The 24,266-nt window shown below is 33.7% G+C and overlaps 2 protein-coding genes across 2 annotated transcripts; one reads left to right on the forward strand and one right to left on the reverse strand.

Moving 5' to 3' along the window:
* The first annotated feature begins 613 nt into the window (after nt 1-613).
* LOC131845517 (myrosinase 1-like) lies at nt 614-7,807 on the forward strand. The gene is made up of 6 exons (XM_059194588.1): nt 614-809; nt 1,307-1,879; nt 2,237-2,479; nt 5,658-5,815; nt 6,824-7,065; nt 7,606-7,807. The coding sequence occupies exons 1-6, from the start codon at nt 731-733 to the stop codon at nt 7,751-7,753; spliced, it is 1,443 nt and encodes a 480-aa protein (XP_059050571.1). The 5' UTR covers nt 614-730; the 3' UTR covers nt 7,754-7,807.
* Nucleotides 7,808-10,195: 2,388 nt separating this feature from the next.
* Nucleotides 10,196-23,886, reverse strand: LOC131845493 (serine/threonine-protein kinase pelle). Its single transcript, XM_059194560.1, has 10 exons — nt 23,697-23,886; nt 19,528-19,759; nt 18,515-18,579; nt 17,157-17,246; nt 16,601-16,766; nt 15,843-15,980; nt 15,554-15,680; nt 15,121-15,285; nt 14,717-14,910; nt 10,196-10,798 (listed from the first exon to the last, which is right to left on the reverse strand). The coding sequence occupies exons 1-10, from the start codon at nt 23,814-23,816 to the stop codon at nt 10,623-10,625; spliced, it is 1,473 nt and encodes a 490-aa protein (XP_059050543.1). The 5' UTR covers nt 23,817-23,886; the 3' UTR covers nt 10,196-10,622.
* Between the last annotated feature and the right edge of the window lie 380 nt (nt 23,887-24,266).

Here is a 24,266-nt window from a genome sequence, read left to right on the forward strand (position 1 = left end):
ATGAATATTTTGATTGTATTGTTTTGTATATTTGATAGATTTAAGATTTATTTTTAAGACGACATAAATATACTATTAACACGTAAAATACAATATTTATTTATTTCTTTAACAGGCTTTATTGAGTATATAACTATACAGTCTATCCATAAAAAATATATATGTTTTTACATATTTTTCTTATTACAATAAAATCATGCCCTATCAAATCACAATATCTTTATTCATATGCAAAGATTGATTATTCATCATTCATATGAAACAATCTAGCAAATAATTTTATATAAAAGATAGACAAGTGCTCTATGGTAACATTCACACATTTGTACGATTTGTTATAGGTGTTTCATTACTGCAGAGTTAATCAGAAATATAAATTACCACGAAGTTTTCTAGTGTTGTTTAGTTTTTAAATAAGGAATATTCCGGTCTAATTCAGTATAGTAAACTATTGAGCCACAACGTTCTCGCTACATTACATTACACATTACTTACTAAATAGTGTTTAAATTTGTAATGGTATACAAATATACACTTTGTTATGAACTGTACTGTATCCTCTTCGGTAAGCATTGTTTATTGATGATAAGGATACGTCTTAATTGTAAATTATTAAGTACTGCATCTATTTGATAAGATCTGATAATATTTTATGATTCAAAATGTTATTGTGTTAAAAACTCGAGCCATTTGTTACTTTACCGTTAAAAGAGTGTAGTGTCAATTGAATATGAGGAAAATACCTGATAATATCAAATTTGCGGTAGCTTCAGCTGCTTATCAAATCGAGGGAGCATGGAACGCAGCAGGTAAAGTATCTCCATAAAGGTACATACTTTAATACGTGTCTACCTCGTAGATACCTTAGAATGGAGACCTTCGCCCACGTTAGGGTACTTGCAATGGACCATATTTTATATTTTAACTAATTGTTGTCGGTGTTTCCATCACCGGGAAGTTAGTAAAAATATAAATTGACGACATTTTATATCAACCTGCTAGATTTGAACACAATCTTCATAGTAAACAATGAATGAATATACATCCGTATATATATGCGCAAGGATAGCTTGCTAATATTACAAATTCGGTAGTTTGTGAGCGTGGATGGATTGATGTTTGGTACTTTTTCACGCAAAAACTACTGAATAGATAGATTTTAATGAAATTACAGAAATATAGCTTATACATCAGAATAACAAATAGACTATAAATTTTTACAGTGAATCCGCGGGTACAGCTAGTAATGGTATATGTACATAACAATACACAGACTACCTAAGTTCACTAAGTTCTTAAATTGCAGATAAATCACCGAGCATATGGGACACATTCTGTCAAAAGCCGGGAGCCATTATGGACGGCACAAATGGCGAAGACACCTGCAAATCGTATGAGTATTACAAACGAGATATTGAGATGATCAAGTTTCTAGGAGTCTCGGTCTACAGGTTCTCTATATCTTGGCCGAGACTCCTTCCTGACGGTTTCGCGAACAAAATAAGTAAAGAAGGCACAGAGTACTATAACAATTTGATTAACGGATTAATAGAGAATGGAATTGAGCCTGTAGCTACTATGTATCACTGGGATTTACCACAGAAACTCCAAGACCTGGGTGGTTGGGCCAATCCTGATATAGCGGTCTGGTTTGAAGACTATGCTAGGGTTTTGTATGAATTATTCGGGGATAGAGTAAAAACGTGGATTACATTGAATGAACCGAAGCAATTCGCTGTCTTTGGGTATGGAATGTCTAGATTTGCACCAGCTTTGAACATGGGTGGTATCGCTGAGTATCTGGTGGCAAAGAACTTACTGCTCGCACACGCCAGGGCGTGGCATTTATATGATAAGGAATTCCGGTCAACGCAAAAAGGTGACTAATGTTTATACATATAACGACAGTCTCTTGTCGTAGCGGTTTAGCACACTCTTACTCTCGATAGTCACGGTTTCAATTCCATCGGTACAAACATTTGTATTCATGAGTATGATTATTTGTATCGATCTGGGTTTTTCTCTATGTAAATTATGTATGTATTTACAAAAAATGAATATAAGGATTTCAATCAGTTGTTTACCATAATGGAAGCTATAGGTACTATCTTGGGTCTGTATGCCGCTGGAAGAAATTGGATATCCAGCTTTCACTGTATAATACAAATACATAAATCACACAATAAATATGCTAAATATAGTTGAAAGTACATATAAATATTATTAAATTTTCCAGGTGTATGTGGTATTACTATAGCTACAGATTATCGCGAAGGTGAGACAGACTCCCCAGATGACGTAATTGCAGGCAAAGAGGCAATGGACTTCGAAGTAGGCCTGTATAGCCATCCTATATTTTCCACTGCGGGTGGCTTTCCTGAAAGTGTGATACGCCTAGTCGGACAGAAAAGTGCCAAACAGGGCTACCCTAGAAGCAGGCTGCCGGAGCTCAGCACGAAAGAAATCAAATTTATTAAAGGTAAGTTATTCTTCTATACAATTCATGCTCCACTACTACTTTTGTTGGTTTTTCTCTACCTAAAAGCTGTCTGGAAGATTGCTTGCGAGCGATAAGACTGCTTTTTGTACTTCTATGTGTAATTCTTGTGTAAAATGCTTGGTACAATAAAAAGATTACAAATAAATAAGATAAACGTAAGTTATAACGGTTTACTACTTTAAGTTAGACCCCCAAGATCATGGATTTGAATCTGCCCAAAAATATCATCAAATAGCTTGTGTAACAATTTATGTTTACATCAGAATCCTGGACCAAATTAATCAAGCATTGTCATCAGTTTGTAATAGATCTACACGAATAAAGATATTTTGAATTTGTGTGAACTGTAATTAAACGGTTCCTTTAAAATAGCAATTCTCTATATTTCGATCGGTTTCAAAAGAAACATATTCGCAATGTAGTTATATAATAATATTATCTTTATTTACTACCCACAAGGAACTTTCCAATGTACATAATAAATGTATTATTCTGCATATGATACGTACATGATTATCTAGTCACTTATCTTTCGATGCATGAGTCACCGCACGTTTCACCTCGTAATTATATATTACGACGGCCCCGGTGGTCTAGCGGTTTAGCACGCCGCCGCCTTCTGATTCGCGGATTCAATACTTTATTTGATACAAACATTTGTGTCATGTATGATTGTTAGTATTGATCTGTGTATATTTTATTTTATTTGTTTCTAAGATTTTTGTAATCTATATGTGTAAATTATTATTTTGATTAATAAAAAGAATTTTTTAATTATATTAATAAATTATTAGGCTCCTACTGCAATTTGATACTGCGGAAGTTTTTAGTATAAGTTTCACTGTTGGACATATGTATATATTTTTTTAAGGAAAATAATGGAATGGTGCACTCGCCTGTGCTAACGGTAGGTTTACGCTAGCAAGGCACCAGTGGAGGATGATGAGTATGATGTCAGGTGAGTTAGCCCATCATGACTATTTCTCTAATAATTTATCATAATGGTTTCTAGGAGGAAGCGCGTGGAGGTCGTCCTGGCATGGTACATTGCTAGCAATGGGGTTATAAGTTCACAAAACTAACAATCCCCTCCCGCCGACGTATATATATACTATTACACAGGTATTTAAAAAAACTGTATTTCAGTATACTTATCTATCAGTGGTTTAGTGCCCATAACAGAAGTTCTGCTTAGCTTGTGAAAATAAATAATAATACACATTGTTTGCATAAACAATATATACTATTATTTATATTTCACTGTATAGTCTATAGGCACAGATAACATAATATTATTTAGATTAAATAACTGGCTTATCCAACACGCTATTAGGGCCTAATCATAATAACAGTAATAAAGAATCAGATAGTAAGGATAAAATACACTATAACGAGGTATTATAAATATGATAATTGATAAATGTCAATGAAATAATAAGTACAGGCGCCATATTGGTCAATAACCGATTGTGACTACGCCTCTTTTAATTCACAAAAATTGTAGAAACGTAATTTAAATTGATTATTTTAGGTATAACATACCTAAGTACAAGGTCTAAAGTCGTAAATGAATTTAATCGAAATCATAATAATGTAATCACTGTATAACATTATTAGATTTAGATATTGCAATGAATATAACGTATGCATTAAGATCTACATCAAAATTTTGGTAATTCCTTATATTATAAATGCGAAAGTAAATCTGTTTGCCGCTTTTTCATAACAATGACTGCTAAACCAACTAGACTATATGTCTAGAAAGGATATTGAACGGGGAGATGAAAATATCATTTTTAACCTAGAATCTTGAAAATAAATATGACATTCAAAATCTAAAAAGGTATACTTTTAAGGGATTAAATAAATAGGGAATGAAAAGTTGTAACGAAATTCTTCATTTTTTTATGCTAGAACAATGTATCTTTTTGTTGTGTTTTTATGTTAGATTATTATTATACGTCTTAATACGTATGTATCTATCTAATTTGGCAAATAATTAGGCTATATAATTAAAAATGCTATCCTAGGTAAATTTTACGTTATTTCTTGTATTATATACTCCTACGTATGTATTGCTTTCGGCGAGGACGGATTACAATTTTTTTTATTTTTTTTATACATACCTACTAAGTATGTTATTGTTGTTAATAACATAGGATTTCTTATCTACCATATTCATATCGCGATAAACCCTTGTAAATAAATTACGTGCATTTGCACTTATCAAATCAGTAATAAATGTTTTATTATTTGATTAAGTAAGTAGGTGTATGTTGTTAACCTAAATGCAACCACAGGGGGTGGGAAAGTGATTGTTAGTAATGCCATAGATAAGATAATATTACATAATAATGAGGACTATTGAACCCATTGCTAGCAATTTACCATGTCAGCTTCACCTCCATTCGTGTCCCACTGGAAACCATCATGATAAATTCCTAGAGAATTTTCCACGATAGGCCAAGTAACCTGACCTCAGGCTCATCTTATCATCCTCTACTGATGCCCCGCGAGTGTTTGTTCCGTGATAGGAATTGATCCCGCGACCATCAGACTTAAAGCGGCGTACTAAACCGCTAGACCCACCGAGGTAGTCAAATTTATTTTGTTATTATTACATATTTTATTTTATCTATTAAGCTTATGGTTTTAAGCCGTCCTTGTGGCCTAAACAGAATAACAGCGCTATGACAGTTAGATGTCATAGCATATGCTGAATATTGGTGGGCCATATTGCTAATTAATAACTATACATATTAATATAATTTTGTGTAGTTTAATTATATTTTTATGAATTCATGTTATTAGAGATTCTTTCTTCTTTCTTAATTAATTATTTTGTTATAAAAGAAAACCTGTTGTTGACGAAGGCAAACATTTTTGATAGTTTTATTATATATATTTATTATTAGTATTTTATATTTTGACGTTGTTTCTTTTCTATATACCGATTGGTTTCTAATGCATTAAACACAATATTTAGTCACCTAGAAACGTGTTTCATTTTAAACTGTATAATGAACTGGATGGTAGGGAATAATTAGAATACAAAAAAAAATTACGTTCACAACCGGCTATAATGTTCTACATTAATAAATTATTTTTTAATTTGAATTTTAAACCAGCCTAATACATTCCGTCATACCTATTACAGGAACAAGTGATTTCTATGGTTTCAATCACTATTCCACGAAGTTCTTTACGCGGAACACTTACAAGCAAGGAATGTTTCCCGTGCCATCCTACGATGACGATTTGGATGCAGTCTTCTCCATTAAGGATTACAAACCGGCTGCCGTCATACATTCAACAGTAAGTATATACTTATAATATTATCAACTGGGGGGAAAGGGATTGTTAGTAATGTGAACTAATTACTCTATAGCTAGTAATGTACCAAGTCAGGTGTGACCTCCACTGGTGTCCAGCCAGCGTAACCCGTTAGCGCAGGCGTGTTTACCATTTTATAATCATCCTTTAAAAAAAAAAATATATATATATATATATATATATATATATATATATATATATATATATATTATCAACTTTTATAATAATTATAATTCAAGAGAATATGAGACAAACGTGCTTGCGGCTCACCTTATGATAAGTGATTACCACTAACCTGTGAACCCCCGCAACACCAGGGGAATTGCAAATGCGTTGTTTTATGAAGGAATAAGCTCTTTTCTTGAAGTTTTTAGTAATATTAAATGATAAGAAAGAGAGACACTTGTAGACATTTAATACAGCAGAGCGCAGTGACAGAAGTGTATATAAAACAAATGCATAAAATCAATACTCATATTTGAATTATGAGTATCCTTTTTATATTCAAATCTACATCAAAAACTGCTACTGATTCTCATTGTAGGTAAGGTAAGTTTCAATGTCGTATTGGTTCGAAAATAACATTGTTGGAGGTTGATTCCATGGGTGCGTGGCAAAAAGTTCTAGAATAACGCACAGTTGTGACCGCCAATCATTCAGATAATTATGATGGTATGATATGGTAGATGGTTTGAAAACGGGGGAAGGGGACTATTAGTAGTGGATTCTTTTTTATGGATCATTATGTATTTGTGCAACCGCTAGTTGTGCTAACAGTTTACACTGGGGGAGCATCAGTGGAGGACGCGTAAGGTCAAGTCAGTTAGCCCATCGTGACAAATTTATCAAGATGGTTTTCAGAGGGCTTCGTGTAGAGGTCAACCTGACATGGTACAGTGCTAGCAATCTTCATACAAACAGAGTCATTCAGAATTTATTTGTCGGTAGAAAACCACTGTTATATTTTTGAAAATGAATAAACGTTTTCAGGCCATACCGTGGGGCATGAGAAAAGCGCTAAAATGGGTGAAAGACAACTGCAATGATCCAGAGATAATGATTTTCGAAAATGGTTTCGGAGATCTGGGTGGTACGGACGATGTCGACAGAATATCATATCTCACCAGGTATATTGATGCCATGTTGGATGCTATTGAGGTTGACAAGTGTAATATCACAGTGTACACTGTGTGGAGCTTGATGGATAACTTCGAATGGTGTAGTGGATTGAGGTAGGTATTTGATAATATTTTTTTAATGTACATAATTATATAACACCATGTCCTACAACAAAGTGGTACATCAAAGGGTAGGGCTACTAAAAAGCCCTCTATGGTTACAATATTGCTAAAACCTTATTAAATCTATCTTCAGTAATAGTCGCCTTAGAGACCCAGGCCTCCCCTAAACTCGACACGTCTCTCTCACGCGCCTTTCTCTTCCAGTCCACTGCATCTTCCTGGCTTATATATAGATATTTACTTTATAAATATAGGGGAAAAGGGAATTGTTAGTAATGTGGACTAATGACCCTATTACTAGCAATGTCCCATGTCAGGTTGACCTCCACGCGGTTCCCCCTGGAAACCATCGTGATAAATTCCTGATGAAATTGTCACTATGGGCTAACTGACCTGATTTCATGTTTATCTTATCATTCATATCACTACTGCTGCCAAAATCGAACCCGTGATCTGCAAAACCTCCGTGGTCATCAAATTAGAATTAATTAATTAATGATAATAACTTAATAATTATAATTTTGCCAACAGCATTAAATTCGGCATCTTTGAGACGGACTATGAAGACGAGGAAAGAAAGCGAAGGCCTAAATGTTCAGCGTTTTGGTTTCGCCATTTGGTTGCCACGAGGACGCTAGACCCTGGCTATAAAGCACTGCGAGAAGATTTGACATTCTAACAAGTTGCATCGTATTTTATCCATCATAAAGTTATGCTAATGACGACCTCCGTGGTCTAGTGGTTTAGTACACCGCTTTACTTCCAATAGTCGCGGATTTAATTCCCCGCACGATTCAAACATATATAATTGTATTATTGTTTTCATTATTATATATTATATATTTCCAAAAAAAAAAAACGTATTTAAGTATTACTATCAGTTGTCTAGTACCTACCAATAACACGAGTTCTGCTTACTTTAATAGCGTTTTTCATTGTCCGGGGTCATTATTATAAAAAAAGTTTAATAATTTATTTTAGCAGCCGAGCTAGTTATGTTTTTTGAACTTGGGACAGTTTGTACGCTGTAAATTAGGTTTTAAAGGTATCCTTACATGTCCAATAATAATCAGATCGTGCCGACGACGCCGTTCGGTTGGCACTGCCCTTATATAATATTTTATTTAGTAAATAAACTAGTGCGCGGATTTTTCATTAGTTTCATTTTTACAGACACCTTACATTTCACATCGACTGCATCGGTGCACTAGCGGTTCCGCTAAATAAGGCGGTATGCATCACCTCTGTATTTCTTATGGTCACGGGATCGATTCTTCGCTCGGTACAAACATTTGTATTGATGAGTATGATTGTTTGTACCGGTCTGCGTATTTTCCATGTATATTAAATATATATTTAAAAAAGGTGTGTATTTACAACAGTTATCTAGTAACCATAACACAAGCTCTACTTAGCTCAAAACTAGATGGCGCTGTACATTAGCCTGAGATATTATTAAAGAAATGGTTTAGTAGTAATATCAATTATACTTGCTAAATAGTATAAAAATATATCACTATAGACAAATAAAAGATGAAATAAAAAAAATATATTTATTAATAAAACATTCTCGATACAATAAAATATATCACAACTATATATTAAACATTTCAGTCGTTAAAAGTTATGTAATATAAAGTGTGTGAATGAGCACCAAGTTATTTCATTATCACATACAAATTTCATCTTATTATCGTTACTTTATAGACAACAAAACAGTTAAAAGAATTTACTATGATAATATTATCTTTAAATTATATTGATTAACCCAAATAAATTTTTAAATAATTCCATTAATTACTAAAAATTTGATTTTGGCAATAAAATGACGAAATATGTCGGCTATTCTGTTAACTATTAACTTTTAATATTGAGACCATATTTCAAGTGAATAAATACATTTAATATCAACTCCAATGGACTCGGAATGGAGTATCTGTGACATCTTTGTATTACAGCTTACTTTAAGGTTGCATCCTCAAATATTACAAAATTATCCTATGCCCTAATTATATACAACATGATTAATAACCATATTATTTTTATTGATTTACATTGGCAATTATTATTACACAATAATTACAATAACACTGAGTAAATAAATTTACAGTAAAACCGATGACTAGCTTTGCCTGCATCTTGTTTGTAGTGATGTATGCGTAGCATAGCCTTTTTATTTACCTATTATTGACTGCAGTTTTAAAAATGAATATTTTTTTAAATATTATTCATAAAAATACCCAAATTACAGTCTGCAGTTAAATATTGAAATGTTATAAAATACAAAATAGCATTTTTTGGTCATTAAAATCTTTTGACGATTGGTACTGTAGTGGTTAACTGGCCGACGTTTGTCGGATACTTTCATCGTATTATACAAGATGGCTAAGATGCTATAGAAGATGGACAGGACCTATTATTTACCGTTACTGTTTTGCATTCGTACTATTACACAATTAGTACTGGTTTCCAAATTTAAAAATTGCATTTTGCCGACTTGCCACCATGCAGTTACGCCACTGGCTACAGATTACGTAGTCAACAATAGTACCTTCAAAGAAAATAATGCAGCAGGTAATTTCGCAATCAATTTGGATCCTTACATACAGTAGTGTAGATTATTAACTATAATAATTTTATCAAATACTGTTAAATATATATTTTAAAATTACCTTCCATAAAAACAACTACAGAATTAACGGAAACAATATAATTAAACATTTCCTGCTTGTCAATTCATTGACAAACAGATACATGAATGTTCGTTAACAATGTATGAGGATCCATAACACAAAATGTTAAAACTTCCTTCTGTTTATTCAATCATCAATCAAATTGTTATATCACATTTCTGGAAAATGATTGATGTTATATTATAATAATCTGTATTATACACATATACATCTATTAATAAAAATGTCAAATGTAAATTCAAATGTTCATACATGCATATCGCGTATGCGTATCTTTGTATGTGAATGTATGACAAATTTGGTAACAAGAAACATGTCACAAAAACATTCAAGAAAAACGCGGCTAATAGACATCATATTTTAGATATCTGCCTTTTACTCGTCTAGAACTCAATACTTGAAATGAAATGGATAGTGGTTTGGCTAAATACTGAATAACGGATATTCGGCAACTTACGCACAGTATATTCGGCCCTTAATCGTGTTACACGACGGGGTCAGTTTGATATGTATATAGGCACGGTGAACGACATCCGAAATATCCGAAATATGCGCGTTCGTACGTAGCGTAGCGTGTTGTAGTTCATGACAGTTTGTGTTTCCCAGTTCGCTTGTTTAATTCATTTGTAGATCCTACATACCCCGGCATACGTAAAGAAACGTTCAGTCCTTATTGTCCTAAACTTACTTTACTTCTATATTTTATTAATTTTACCATCTGTCATCCGGCTATATACTAAATGGGTACCAGATATCCCTTTCATCTCTTCTCAGTACTATTTCATATTCTGACGTTTTCCTGACGCGCACTCTCTGTTTATAGGTCTAACTGTTTATCAGCTGATCATACTAAGGCTACATGTAGTGTTTCCCTGGGAAGTCCAGGTTATCCAGTCGTTTGTAAACTTCGAGCATGGTCGGTCGATCGCCGCGGGAGTACTTGGTGCAGTGGACACCGATGGCCACAAACTCGCGACACAGTTCTGGGTTCGAGTGCGGTGTACCTTGCAACAGACGATCTTCCAGGGTTGCTGGGGAGTCAAATGATTATATTGTAATACAGTATTTTGACTCTGCATTAATCATTACAGAGTAATTTATTTATTATATAATTAGTTTGTATCTATAATAATCAATATAAAAAAAATTCACTTATTAGTTCAGCTAGCCACTTCAGTTGCGAAGAACTGGAAAGAAACTAATCTAGTACATTTTCTATAAAGCTGCTTTTTAATACAGCTTGTATGTTAATCAATTTATAATTATATTACATACAATGATTCTGGTCAAATTTACTGTATGCAATGAAGAACGTATGAAAGGAAACATTAGTAACTGTTGTCGGATTTATGACAAGGAAGTAATATTACATTATAGCCCAAGAGCCCACGACTGCCAGACATACGTCATTTTAATAAACGTGAAAGTTCTTGTATGTGTGTCCCCAACACAGGTAAGAACGATCCCCAAATATGAAACCTGAATCGTGGTTCCTTTGGCAGGTACCAGGTAACAAAGGTGTAAAAAAAATCATACCAAATTCGTTATTTTAAGAAACTCCATATTTTCATATATAGATCGTAGCACTAATATAACTTGCGCTGCTCATAGCCAGACACGTAGTGTGGTTACCCCCCGCCGGACCCCCCCTAAACTATACTATTTTAGAAATAAACTTACGTCATTTTAATAAAGCTGAAATTTATATATATTATTGAGAGTTCTCTCAAACTGAGTATCCTAAATTGCCAGACAGTTTTCTTGGTTCCTTATCATACCAGACTCATTGAAACCGTATATTGGATAAAAAAGGTGTATACAATTTCATACCGAATTCGTTATGAAAACGGGGGAAGGGGACTATTAGTAGTGGATTCTATGGATCATTATGATTTTAAGATGCTCCATTTTTTCACATATTGCTCGTAACAGTATTATAACTTGCTCTGATCGTTGTCGAACCAAGAAAACTGTCTGGCAATTTAGGAAACTCAGTTTAATAGTTCTCTCAATAACATATATAAAGTTCAGCTTTATTAAAATAACGTAAATTTATTTATAAAATAGTATAGGTTGGGGGGGTCCGGCGGGGGGTTGGAACCACACTAAGGGTCTGGCAACGAGCAGAGCAAGTTATAATACTGTTACGAGCAATATGTGAAAAAATTGAGCATCTTAAAATAACGAATTTGATATGAAATTGTATACACCGTTGTTACCCAATATACGGTTTCAATGAGTCTGGTAGGATAAGGAACCAAGAAAACTGTCTGGCAATTTAGGAAACTCAGTTTAATAGTTCTCTCAATAATATATATAAGGTTCAGCTTTATTAAAATGACGTAAGTTTATTTATAAAATAGTATAGTTTAGGGGGGTTCGGCGGGGGGTTGGAACCACACTAAGGGTCTGGCAACGAGCAAAGCAAGTTATAATACTGTTACGAGCAATATGTGAAAAAATGGAGCATCTTAAAATAACGAATCTGATATGAAATTGTATACACCGTTGTTACCCAATATACGGTTTCAATGAGTCTGGTAGGATAAAGAACCAAGAAAACTGTCTGGCAATTTAGGAAACTCAGTTTGAGAGAACTCTCAATAATATATATAAATTTCAGCTTTATTAAAATGACGTAAGTTTATTTATAAAATAGTATAGTTTAGGGGGTCCGGCGGGGGGTTGGAACCACACTACGTGCCTGGCAATGAGCAGCGCAAGTTATAATAATGCTACGAACAATATGTGAAAAAATGGAGCATCTTAAAACAACGAGTTTGACATGAAATTGTATACACCGTTGTTATCCAATATACGGTTTCAATGATTCTGGTATTATAAGGAACCAAGAAAACTGTCTGGCAATTTAGGAAACTCAGTTTGAGAGAACTCGATTCTTCGCTCATATATATTGTCACGGGAATAATATATATATGATTGTTTTAGTATTTTCCATTTATTAAAATGACGTAAGTTTATTTCTAAAATAGTATAGTTTAGGTGGGTCCGGCGGGGGGTTGGAACCACACTAAGGGTCTGGCAATGAGCAGAGAAAGTTATAATACTGTTACGAGCAATATGTGAAAAAATGGAGCATCTTAAAATAACGAATTTGATATGAAATTGTATACACCGTTGTTACCCAATATACAGTTTCAATGAGTCTGGTATTATAAGGAACCAAGAAAACTGTCTGGCAATTTAGGAAACTCAGTTTGAGAGAACTCTCAATAATATATATAAATTTCAGCTTTATTAAAATGACGTAAGTTTATTTATAAAATAGTATAGTTTAGGGGGGTCCGGCGGGGGGTTGGAACCACACTACGTGCCTGGCAATGAGCAGCGCAAGTTATAATAATGCTACGAACAATATGTGAAAAAATGGAGCATCTTAAAATAACGAATTTGACATGAAATTGTATACACCGTTGTTATCCAATATACGGTTTCAATGATTCTGGTATTATAAGGAACCAAGAAAACTGTCTGGCAATTTAGGAAACTCAGTTTGAGAGAACTCTCAATAATATATATAAATTTTAGCTTTATTAAAATGACGTAAGTTTATTTACAAAATAGTATAGTTTAGGTGGGTCCGGCGGGGGGTTGGAACCACACTAAGGGTCTGGCAATGAGCAGAGCAAGTTATAATACTGTTACGAGCAATATGTGAAAAAATGGAGCATCTTAAAATAACGAATTTGATATGAAATTGTATACACCGTTGTTACCCAATATACGGTTTCAATGAGTCTGGTATTATAAGGAACCAAGAAAACTGTCTGGCAATTTAGGAAACTCAGTTTGAGAGAACTCTCAATAATATATATAAGGTTCAGCTTTATTAAAATGACGTAAGTTTATTTATAAAATAGTATAGTTTAGGGGGGTCCGGCGGGGGGTTGGAACCACACTAAGGGTCTGGCAATGAGCAGAGCAAGTTATAATACTGTTACAAGCAATATGTGAAAAAATGGAGCATCTTAAAATAACGAATTTGATATGAAATTGTATACACCGTTGTTACCCAATATACGGTTTCAATAAGTCTGGTAGGATAAGGAACCAAGAAAACTGTCTGGCAATTTAGGAAACTCAGTTTGAGAGAACTCTCAATAATATATATAAATTTCAGCTTTATTAAAATGACGTAAGTTTATTTCTAAAATAGTATAGTTTAGGGGGGTCCGGCGGGGGTTGGAACCACACTACGTGTCTGGCAATGAGCAGCGCAAGTTATAATAGTGCTACGAACAATATATGAAAATATGGAGTTTCTTAAAATAACGAATTTGGTATGATTTTTTTTACACCTTTGTTACCTGGTACCTGCCAAAGGAACCACGATCCAGGTTTCATATTTGGGGATCGTTCTTACCTGTGTTGGGGACACACATACAAGAACTTTCACGTTTATTAAAATGACGTATGTCTGGCAGTCGTGGGCTCTTGCTCTATTACATTATTTCATCAGAGGACGAGGTCATCAGATAAGATAGATTTAAAAATACATTAAATCAATAAAAAACACATTACCCACCACCACATGGTGGTGGGTAATGTGTTTTTTATTAGAGCAAGAGATATATAGCAAGAGCCCACGACTGCCAGACATACGTCATTTTAATAAACGTGAAAGTTCTTGTATTATTGAATTGAATTTAATACAGTTTTGTTTACTGTTGTAGTCTGTGGTCAAATTGAGAATAGATTAATATTGTTTGTCTTTAATATTATTTGTATATAATCTTAAACTATCGTAAATTTATTATTGTCAAATTCGACCATTGGGCGATTTGTCTATTGAATGTTAAATTAATAGTAGTAGTAATAGTATTTTTATTGAATGTTAAATTAATTATGGTCGAATTTCGATCACCAGTAAATAAAATTTCACTGTCAAATAGTATAAAATTATAACAGAAATATTGACAGTAACTAACCATAGTCAATCCCATCCCTGGCCTGCTGCTGTATCCAGACGCTGAGGAGTTGGACTGGCCGCTTGCGATCGATAGACGCGAGACAGCTGGCCACTTCCACCATCACCACTCCATAACTGAACACGTCCACCGCTGGCGAGAGACACCGGGATCGTAGATACTCGTCCGGAAGGTATGGTCGAGTGCCGTGTACCCTGAGACGAATTAATCTTATATATAAAATTCTCGTGTCAATGTTAGTTACCATACTCTTCCGAAATGGTTTGACTGTTTTTTATGAAATTTTATATTCATATTGAGTAGGTCTGAGAATCAGCTACTATCTATTTTTCATATCCCTATATTTTTTAAACCCTAGTTATAAGGGTTGTTGTTTTTTTACAGATTTCGAGTGTAAAGCTTACCTGGAGACCTTCAAGTGTGTTCTCTCCTCTCCGTAGGGCCCCTTCCTGGCCAACCCGAAGTCACCGATCTTCGGCATAAGACACTGATCCAGCAGTATATTCATGGGCTTTATATCACCATGTATAAGAGGCGTGCCGGTCATAGTGTGCAAATATTGCAAACCTCTGGAATTAGAATACATATTATCTACATAAAGAAATACCAATTTCTGAATGTATGTAAATATCATTTCAGAACTGTCTCTATTTCCTTTTTTCTAACTAATTCTAAGAACAAGGTTGTTGTATTAAAGGAAGTTCTTAATAACACGTACGGAAATGTGAACAATATCGATTAAATCTCTATATATAAAAACTATATTAAATAGATATTTCTCTATAACAAATGCTACATAATAAATAATATAAGAAATGACATTTTAGTTCACTATACCTGGCAACCCCATGGGCTATCCGGTATCGTTGCGACCACGTGAGCGGGGGATAATGTGACTCTGACCGCAGTCTCTGTTCTAGGGAACCACAAGCCATATATTGGTAGACCAAACACGCTTCAGCGCCTGTAAGTAAAAGGATATATTTTTACAGTACAATAGTATTGCTTAATCCTTATTAATATTACAAATGCGCGCTTTCACGCCAAAACTACTGACCAATTTAAATGAACTTTGGTACACAGTTAGTCCAGTAGGGATAATAGTAATGAATAAATAAACGCTTACCTCCAAAACTGTATGCGTAGAGCGGCAGTATGTTATCATGGCGGTACTGGTTGAGGCAAAGTTCTCTGATCAATTCGCGATTCCGAGCATCTGTATCGCGGAGTCGTTTAATTGCAACCAATGAGTTCAGCCATACTCCTGTAAGATTATTATAAACCTTGCATATATAATAAAATAATAATACATAAATACAATTTAAATAAATAAACCTGGACAATTTGCATAAAAAAAAATAAACGGTACAATCCCATCCTCATCCTTTTTTCTAAATTGGTTACGTGTTAATAATAGAAGTCAGTTGGAAAATCTTGTGAATATCTTTATTTTTTGCACTGCGACCTACATAGATCTATTTTGCTCGCGGTTTTTCAGAGTTCGCTACCTAGACCCGTCAGGGACAAGAATTTACGGATAATCTTAGGAGCGATGATTTTTATCTCCTCACAATATAGTGTAAACTATTCAAAGTAGATATTTCGTCTATGTAAATGTAGACCAATCACATAGCATGTATGTACATATCGAATTGTTTGTAGGGACGTTTCCTCTTCAGCTTGTCAATATTTTCAGACTATCGTTGTGCACAGGCTTTTTTTTAACAATCCTCATGGAAACCCGCCCGCCCCTAGGGAGACAAATACTGCCAGACCCTTCCGGCTAAAACTCCAAGGTGTTCCTTCTCTTAACCATTTGACAGAGTTACGGTAATACGCAAGCAATATTGTACAGGCCTAGGTTTGCCATTTTATTGTGAATACCTTTAAACACCTGTCCAAATCCACCGCGTCCTAACAGGTTGGCGTCACTCCAATTGTCTGTGGCCGCTTTCAGGTCGTCATACTTGAGCATTGGTATCATTAGTACGTTGCGCATGATTTCGTCCTTCACATCGTTAGTTCTATCGTCTTGTGTTGATGATACAGTCTGGAAAATAATTTATTTTTATTTATGCCATGTTTTGTAAGTTTGTATCGCTAATAGTTGAAGGGTGTAAAATTTTGAATTTTATGTATATAAAACAAAATTGGGAAGGACCACCTTTATCACTTTTATAAAAAATAAATAACCCATACTAGAATTTTTTTGAGTGGTAAACTATGATGGCCCGAAGGTCAATGAAATTTGGGTCGATCGGTCAAGCTATTTCGGAGGAGTATCTTTACAAAGAGTGTAATTCTGATTCTAAGATCGCTCTGCGCAATAAATAAAATAAGTTTATTTTGTGTGTTTTTCATGTAATTCATACGGCAAACAAGTTGATAACTAACTATACAAAACATTCACAGGTATATATACAAAACCGCAAACGCTCACCTTACTAAGATCACTGGTTGAATCATCAGTCGGCGAGTTGCCATTCAATCCATTGCTCGACGTCGGCGGCGCGTGGTTCACATGTATACCCTGTACAGGAAAATGAGAATTCTTGGAAATTACCACTACTATGTCACAATCTTATTAATATTACAAACGCGAAAGTTTGTGCGTATGGATGGACTCTTTCACGCAAAACTACTTAACGGATTTTGATGAAACTTTACAATAATATAGCTTACATATCAGAATAACACATTTATGTATACATATATAAGTAAAATTGGAGTGTCTGTTTGTAAAATTGAAATAACCGTTTGTTACATGCATGTAGCATATTAATACGGTACATACACAAAAATAACATTTTTTACAATTTTTGTCTGTCTGTCTGTTTGTTCCGGCTAATCTCTAAAATGGCTGGACCGATTTTGACGAGACTTTTATCGGCAGGTAGCTGATGTAATAAGGAGTAACTTAGGCTACTTTTATTTTAGAAAAATAAAGTTAAATTCCACGCGGACGAAGTCGCGGGAACAGCTAGTAGACAATAAAACTCAATGAATGCTCAACTTTGGCTTCAACATTTATTTGTATTCAAATTTGTTATGATAAAAATCTTATTACTATTGGATATTGTTAGTAAAAACTGAATAGTTCATTTGCATAATTCAAATATTCAAATAAGCGGCGAGTGAGTCACATTGGATGTTACAAGTGCGTCATCAGGTCAATCGGTTAAGGAAAGAGAAAAAACACTATTAGATTCTTATTTACCTACATTACCTACCTTAAACCGATTACAGTGAGGTACATTTTGTATAATATAATCATCTGAGTAGCTTTATTTTCAATTATTTCTGATACCGGTTTACTTTTTGAGGGTAAAACAAAAAAAATGCGCGCTCTGTCATTGTGTTCATTTTGCCATCTAGGTCGAAAATAATTAGACCTCTTCAAGCGATATGGAGCGGCTGACGGCCTTTTTCCTTCTGACTTTACATACGACTTTGCTTGCCAAAAGGCTGCCGACCGCAGTACTAAAGCACAAGAAGGCATTCTCGAAATACTCATATATAACAAACAGTTCGACAAAAATTAGGGCACTGTAATCTCATGGAATGACATATGGAGCGGCTGCAGGGCAACTTCTGCATGATTGACTTTAACTTCAGTGGGTAACGCTACGGGTTCGAACCTCAGCTCAAACTCATCATTTCGACCTCCATTGATCGAAATAAAACTTTGTATAGTTTTATTTCGAACAGTGGGGATCGGTATGCCAACTTTAAAAAAGTATTAGTGTGGGATTTGTTTTACATTATATAATTTACTATGCAATAACATTCGCGACATACCTTTTCAAAAACCGGCAACGGTATTGATGATTCATCTGTTTTCAATTTCTGTTTTTTTGCATTGTCTGTAAATAATAATTGAAACTATATTAGTCAGTAATATTATTTAATTACCCGTTAGTTCTAAACTAACAACTAGATAAGAGGTTCTCACTATGTTAAATGTAATATATCAAACAAACTATTTTTGATATTCATAAATCACACAAAGTTATAAATAAACCTAAATATTGTACACTAAAATGTGTACACTAAATATTATTTAAAAACAAACAATTATATATGTACACACATGTCATACTTTGTGGTTACTCGTACACATATAAACAAAGACAAAAAAGTGTTTTTAAAATTTTGTCTGTGCAATCTGATATCAAAAACAACTTAACGTATTTGAATGTAGTATTTACTAATGTGTAGCAGCAAGCATAACGTAAATTTTAGTGTTTATTGCTTTTTAATCGGTTCACAGACAAAAGTTTCAAACTCTTGTTATTCCTAATAAGTGAGGTACTGAAAGCGATTGTTTTTAACGGGGAATATAATAATATACCCCATTGCTAGCAATTTAGCATGTTAACTCGACTTCCACGCGGTCACCCCTGAGAAGCATCGTATTTAATTCCTGATGAATTTATCACGATGCGTTAACTTCCCTATCTCATGCTCATCCTAGGGATAAGAGGAATGATAGTAATAAATGTATAGAAGTAATGTGTCAGGTTGACCTCCACGCGGTTTCTCCTGGAAACCATCATGGTAAATTGCTATTTGCCAATATGGGTTAACTGACCGACTTCAAGCTCATTTTATCATGCACCACGGGTGCCCCGTCAGCGTCAACCGTTAACGCAGGTGGCTGCACTATCCCATGATCATGCATAAAAAATGCTCATCCTATCATCCTTTACTTTTGTTCCGCCAGCGTATATCTTTTTTGGTGCCATGTGCCACCCCATTCCATTATCAATTACTGAAAACATTGTATCGGGTACGTATAATTTTATACCTACCAATAAACGCAGTGCAGTCCTTTCCTCCTATACCATTCCTGCTAATTAGTTTTCTCAGAAGAGGTTGGTATCTTGCGTCCACTGCAGGAGTCAGAGACTGCATAGCGGGGACGTGCTTCATATAATACAGCAATATATACAACTCCTCCACTCGATGATTCAATTGTCCCCAACGAGTCAGCAACACTGACGTCGGAGAGATTGCCTGTCGTCGAGCTGATTGCTCAATTTCCTGACAATTTGGAAAAAAAGTATAATTGCAATGGCAAGCAACAACAGTACCACGGACATTACGTTATTATGAGACCCTATTACTGGAATGGCAACCAATGAGTTGCCATTTCACTACCATACTTCACTCTCCAGACGATATAGACTACAAAGCATATAGATTACGAATGCGGTTCGATGTAATCTGTAGAATCTACGCAGTGTTTATTACAACCGCATTTATTCTCATTCCATTTGAATTCATACACTATTCTATAACAGGTAAGATCTATAAATGTATATTTATATCGCACACCTAATACAATAATGGATTAACACAAAAATTATTTTTTTTTAATTTAACGTTTAACGTTAGAGTGGTTTTATGATATCTGCTTCACAATTGAGTCGCAAGATTTCACCCGAACCAACATAGTTACATCCTTTTTTTAGTGGAAAAATCTTCAAAAGCTACAGGGGATGGGATACACATCATCGCACACTCCTGGCTAGCTTTTGAAGATTTTTCCATACGAAAAAGGGGATTAAAAAATCATGTATTTACAATAGGGTTGTTGATCTTAAATTAATAAACTCAGGTTAATTCAGTTTTAAAACAGGACGTAGTGTACGTGAAAATAGGTGAAATGAAATTCAAGTAACTAAAATATTAGTATTATTTAATAATAATAATAATAAATAAATTTTATTTCATCTCCACAAATTACATAATTTTAGTTTTATTATATAATTGCTAACAAATAAAAATCACAAATATAATTTAATAAAATTATACCTGTGAAAACTATTTTATAAAATATAATTTAAATATCTAGTACGCTGCTTAATAACTATTCAGGACGTCCCAGGACACTACAAACAATAGGACATGTTTTTAGAAAACAGTACGGTTGCCAACTCTATCCTACGATCACCAGCCGGAGTCGCGACCTCACGTTAGCATTTAGCCGCGTTAGAACATATTATTATGTTACATTTTATGTTAAATAAAAGCTCGTAATAGCAATATGTCTATTTAATCTACACACTGATCGTAACTGATTTGAAATTGTAATTTTGGAAAATTCAGTATTGCGCAGTTTAGGACTGGTTAATACGTAATATGACCCGTCGTTCGCGTGGTTTCCACCTACATGCATGTTAACGCAATATCATATTGTGTAAGTATAAGATTGTAGAAAACTTGTATTATTAGCCGACTGCCAAAAGAAGAGTATATTGTATAATAAATGTAGGGTCATTTATTATACAATATACTCTTCTTTAATTCATAATTCAATCTAATCCCAAGCTCTGCTCAGCTTTTATCTACTATGTATACTGAAAAGCACACTTCTGTAATAACATTTCATAGAAAAACATCGCGACTAATTTCAATAGAATAACCGTTTGAATTTTGTAGGAATTGAACCTGTGACGTCACGCGTTACGCGTTTTTTAATGACATTCGTTTCGATGATTCATTTTTAATTGGATATTTTATTCCCGCTTTGGGACTTTTTTTTACAAATTGCTTATATTTTCATGTTTAGTATACCTATTCTACCTGTAATAAGTACTGAAGAGGTTTTGATGACCCTTTTATAATTGATAGATATTGCACCAGAGTCCATGTTATACTAAGTCACAATTGAATTGCTTATATAGTAAGCATTTTTAGCATTTTCTAAATACACATAGTAAACACACTACTTAGTTTTGAACTAGACGGCGTTGTATGCATTATCCTGGGTTAATTTAAAAAAAAAATGGTAGTATTAAAAATTTGTGACTAACCTTACCTCAGTGGCTTATACCTACATAAAGACAAATTGTTTTAAAGCAAAAAAACGTAGCACATACAATAACAAGTTGAACTGATTGAGGAAAATTTGTGGCGGCCGACGCATCGCTACTTAAACTGCGTCAATCCTTCATTGCGTCCTATATTTATAACCGATCATATACCTTTTGTTTCTTTTTTTTCGAACGGACTAGACCAAGTATTTATGAATGTGGTCGATTGATTTTTATCTATGCTACGTATATATTTATAAGTTAAGTTATAGGCTGGGTCAATGTGCTACGGTTGAGTGCAATGATGGCTCGCTAGATTCGTCATACTCGTGAACGATAATAAAATACATTTTTGCATATATTTACAATTTCCTTTGGAAAGAATAAAAGCTTAAAAAAAGAATAAAAAGATGTTCTTGTTCCACGTGGACAAAGTCACAGGCTCAGTTAGTTTAATACCATCTTACTAAATCATTATTAAAACAAATATTCAATCTGTTAACTAAAGTCTTAAAAATATTTCTAACAAGAAACGAGTTCATAAATACTAGTTTTACTAGTGCATTGCAAAATATGTGATGACGCATTAGGGAGGTGAAAGTCACACAAATAATACCAACTGTGACAATACTGGTGAACAGGTAAAATCATGAAATTGTTATGACATAATTTATAGTTGTACCTAATAAGAAATAATGGGCTTTTTTAGAGAATTGCAATAGAAAGATATGCAAATGACCTTGGCAAAAGTTGAACATCTAGAAGCCACAGTATATTAATGGTGAAAACATTTACTTATTTTTGTAATATACAAATAATAATAATAAAAGCCTTTATTATTATTTTATACAAATAATATAAAGTTTATTATACTTTGGACCTCGCACTAGACAAATCTGTTTTGCGGGAGTTCACAAAAGCATTGCTAGATATTAATAACTAATACAGATCATCGAATAGAGTAGATTTGACATATCACAAGGGCTTTTCTATGACAGATGTAAATCACACATACACACATCTTTTTTATAATTTGTTAATATTTTTTCTAGTAACTAAAAGTAATTGTAGGAAAGAAATCAGTAGTTTTTAGTATTGGTCGATATTAGAAAAAAGCTAAAAGAAAATAGCTCTAAGTGTAAGTTGAACATTAATCAAAATAACATATATGATAGGGGGAAGAGGATTATTAGTAACATGGATTAACAACCCCATTGCTATCAACATACCATGTCAGGTTGACCTCAATGCAGTTCCCCCTTGAAACCACCACAGTGAATTTGCCACAATAGCTAACTGACCTGACCTCATACACATCCACCGCTGGTGCTCCACCAACATATACCATTAGCGCAGGTGAGCGCAATCCATTATCATCTCTTTAAAAAACAGTCATGGCAACCATATAGAGCACATTATAGAGTATACTGTAAAAACCATACCTCATATGTGATAAAGTATTAAGATTTCATAAAGAGTAATTTTATTGATTTTTCCAGTCTGTACACTCAAATAGGTTAGATTAGTAATGACAATTGATATTGTCTGTAAAAAAAAATCATTTGTCTATTAGTAGCAGTGGTTCAGGGGTTTTGCACACTGCTTTATGATCACAAAGATGATTATGGGCTTAATTGCTTGCATATTTCTAAACAATAAATGTATCTAAGTATTTCTATCAGTTGTCTATTACCCATAACACAAGCTCTGCTTGGCTTGAGTCTAGATGGCACTGTGTCAATTGTCCAGTGATATTATTATTATATTAAGTAACTATACAGTAGATATGTAATTTTATTTTTATATCAGGACTTAGACATATATTATTTAAGATATATTTCAAAAATATATCTTAAAATAATCCCAGAGCTGAATCATTTGTAGGTTTTCATGTTTATATTCGCAAAAAAATATAGGCAGGACTATAAATGATAGTAATTCTATTAAAGTAAACAAACAGATAGGATTTCTGTGAATGATTGCGATACTCAGGTATTATGAAACAGTTTTATTTATTACAAGTCTGAACAAATTAACAAAATAATGGGGTTACTGTCACCTTTTGCACTACAAATTGGTATTCCCAATAAACTGGTTATAGTAACGTAATGTAAAGCGTTGGGATGTGGGAAAGCCCACGGCAAAATATTTTAAATACTCACATTTACTTCAAAAGCGGTGTATTTCATATGAATACCAGCCAATTCTTTCCAATCATCATCATTGTCAAGTAACCTACACAATTCTCTATTAACACCAAAGGGTAGATCGTAGATATACATTTTTTTGCAATTTTTCCTGTACAAAATACAAACGAAGAAGTGAACACAAACAAAAAGCGTAGTTAAAAAATTAATTGTTTTTTTATTAATAATATGTTTTAAGGCTCTGGATACAAGTCCTTTTTAGCCCAATCTCGAAGTTTTACAATACATGTTACAAAAATTAAAGTCAATGTCCGATATATGTCAATTAGAATTGTTTCGTCTGTCATTTCTCTGTTCTAACAAACTTATCTAAAAAATTCTTTGCATGGCATGTCATATTACTCTTTTCAAGTGGGAAACAGTGAATCAAAATAAAGAATAAAATAAAATGAATCAAATTACATTTGTACAATTGTAAATTCATTCACAGAGTCTGAGTAGTAACAGATAAAGTACTAGTATGTACTAGTTAACAAACCAAGTAACAAAGAATACTCGTTACGTTACTTTTGATATAACGACAGT

This window comes from Achroia grisella, unplaced genomic scaffold (genome assembly GCF_030625045.1).
Source record: "Achroia grisella isolate CSIRO2021 unplaced genomic scaffold, CSIRO_AGI_Agris_v1 utg474, whole genome shotgun sequence".
In the NCBI taxonomy this organism is placed as follows: Eukaryota; Metazoa; Arthropoda; class Insecta; order Lepidoptera; family Pyralidae; genus Achroia; species Achroia grisella.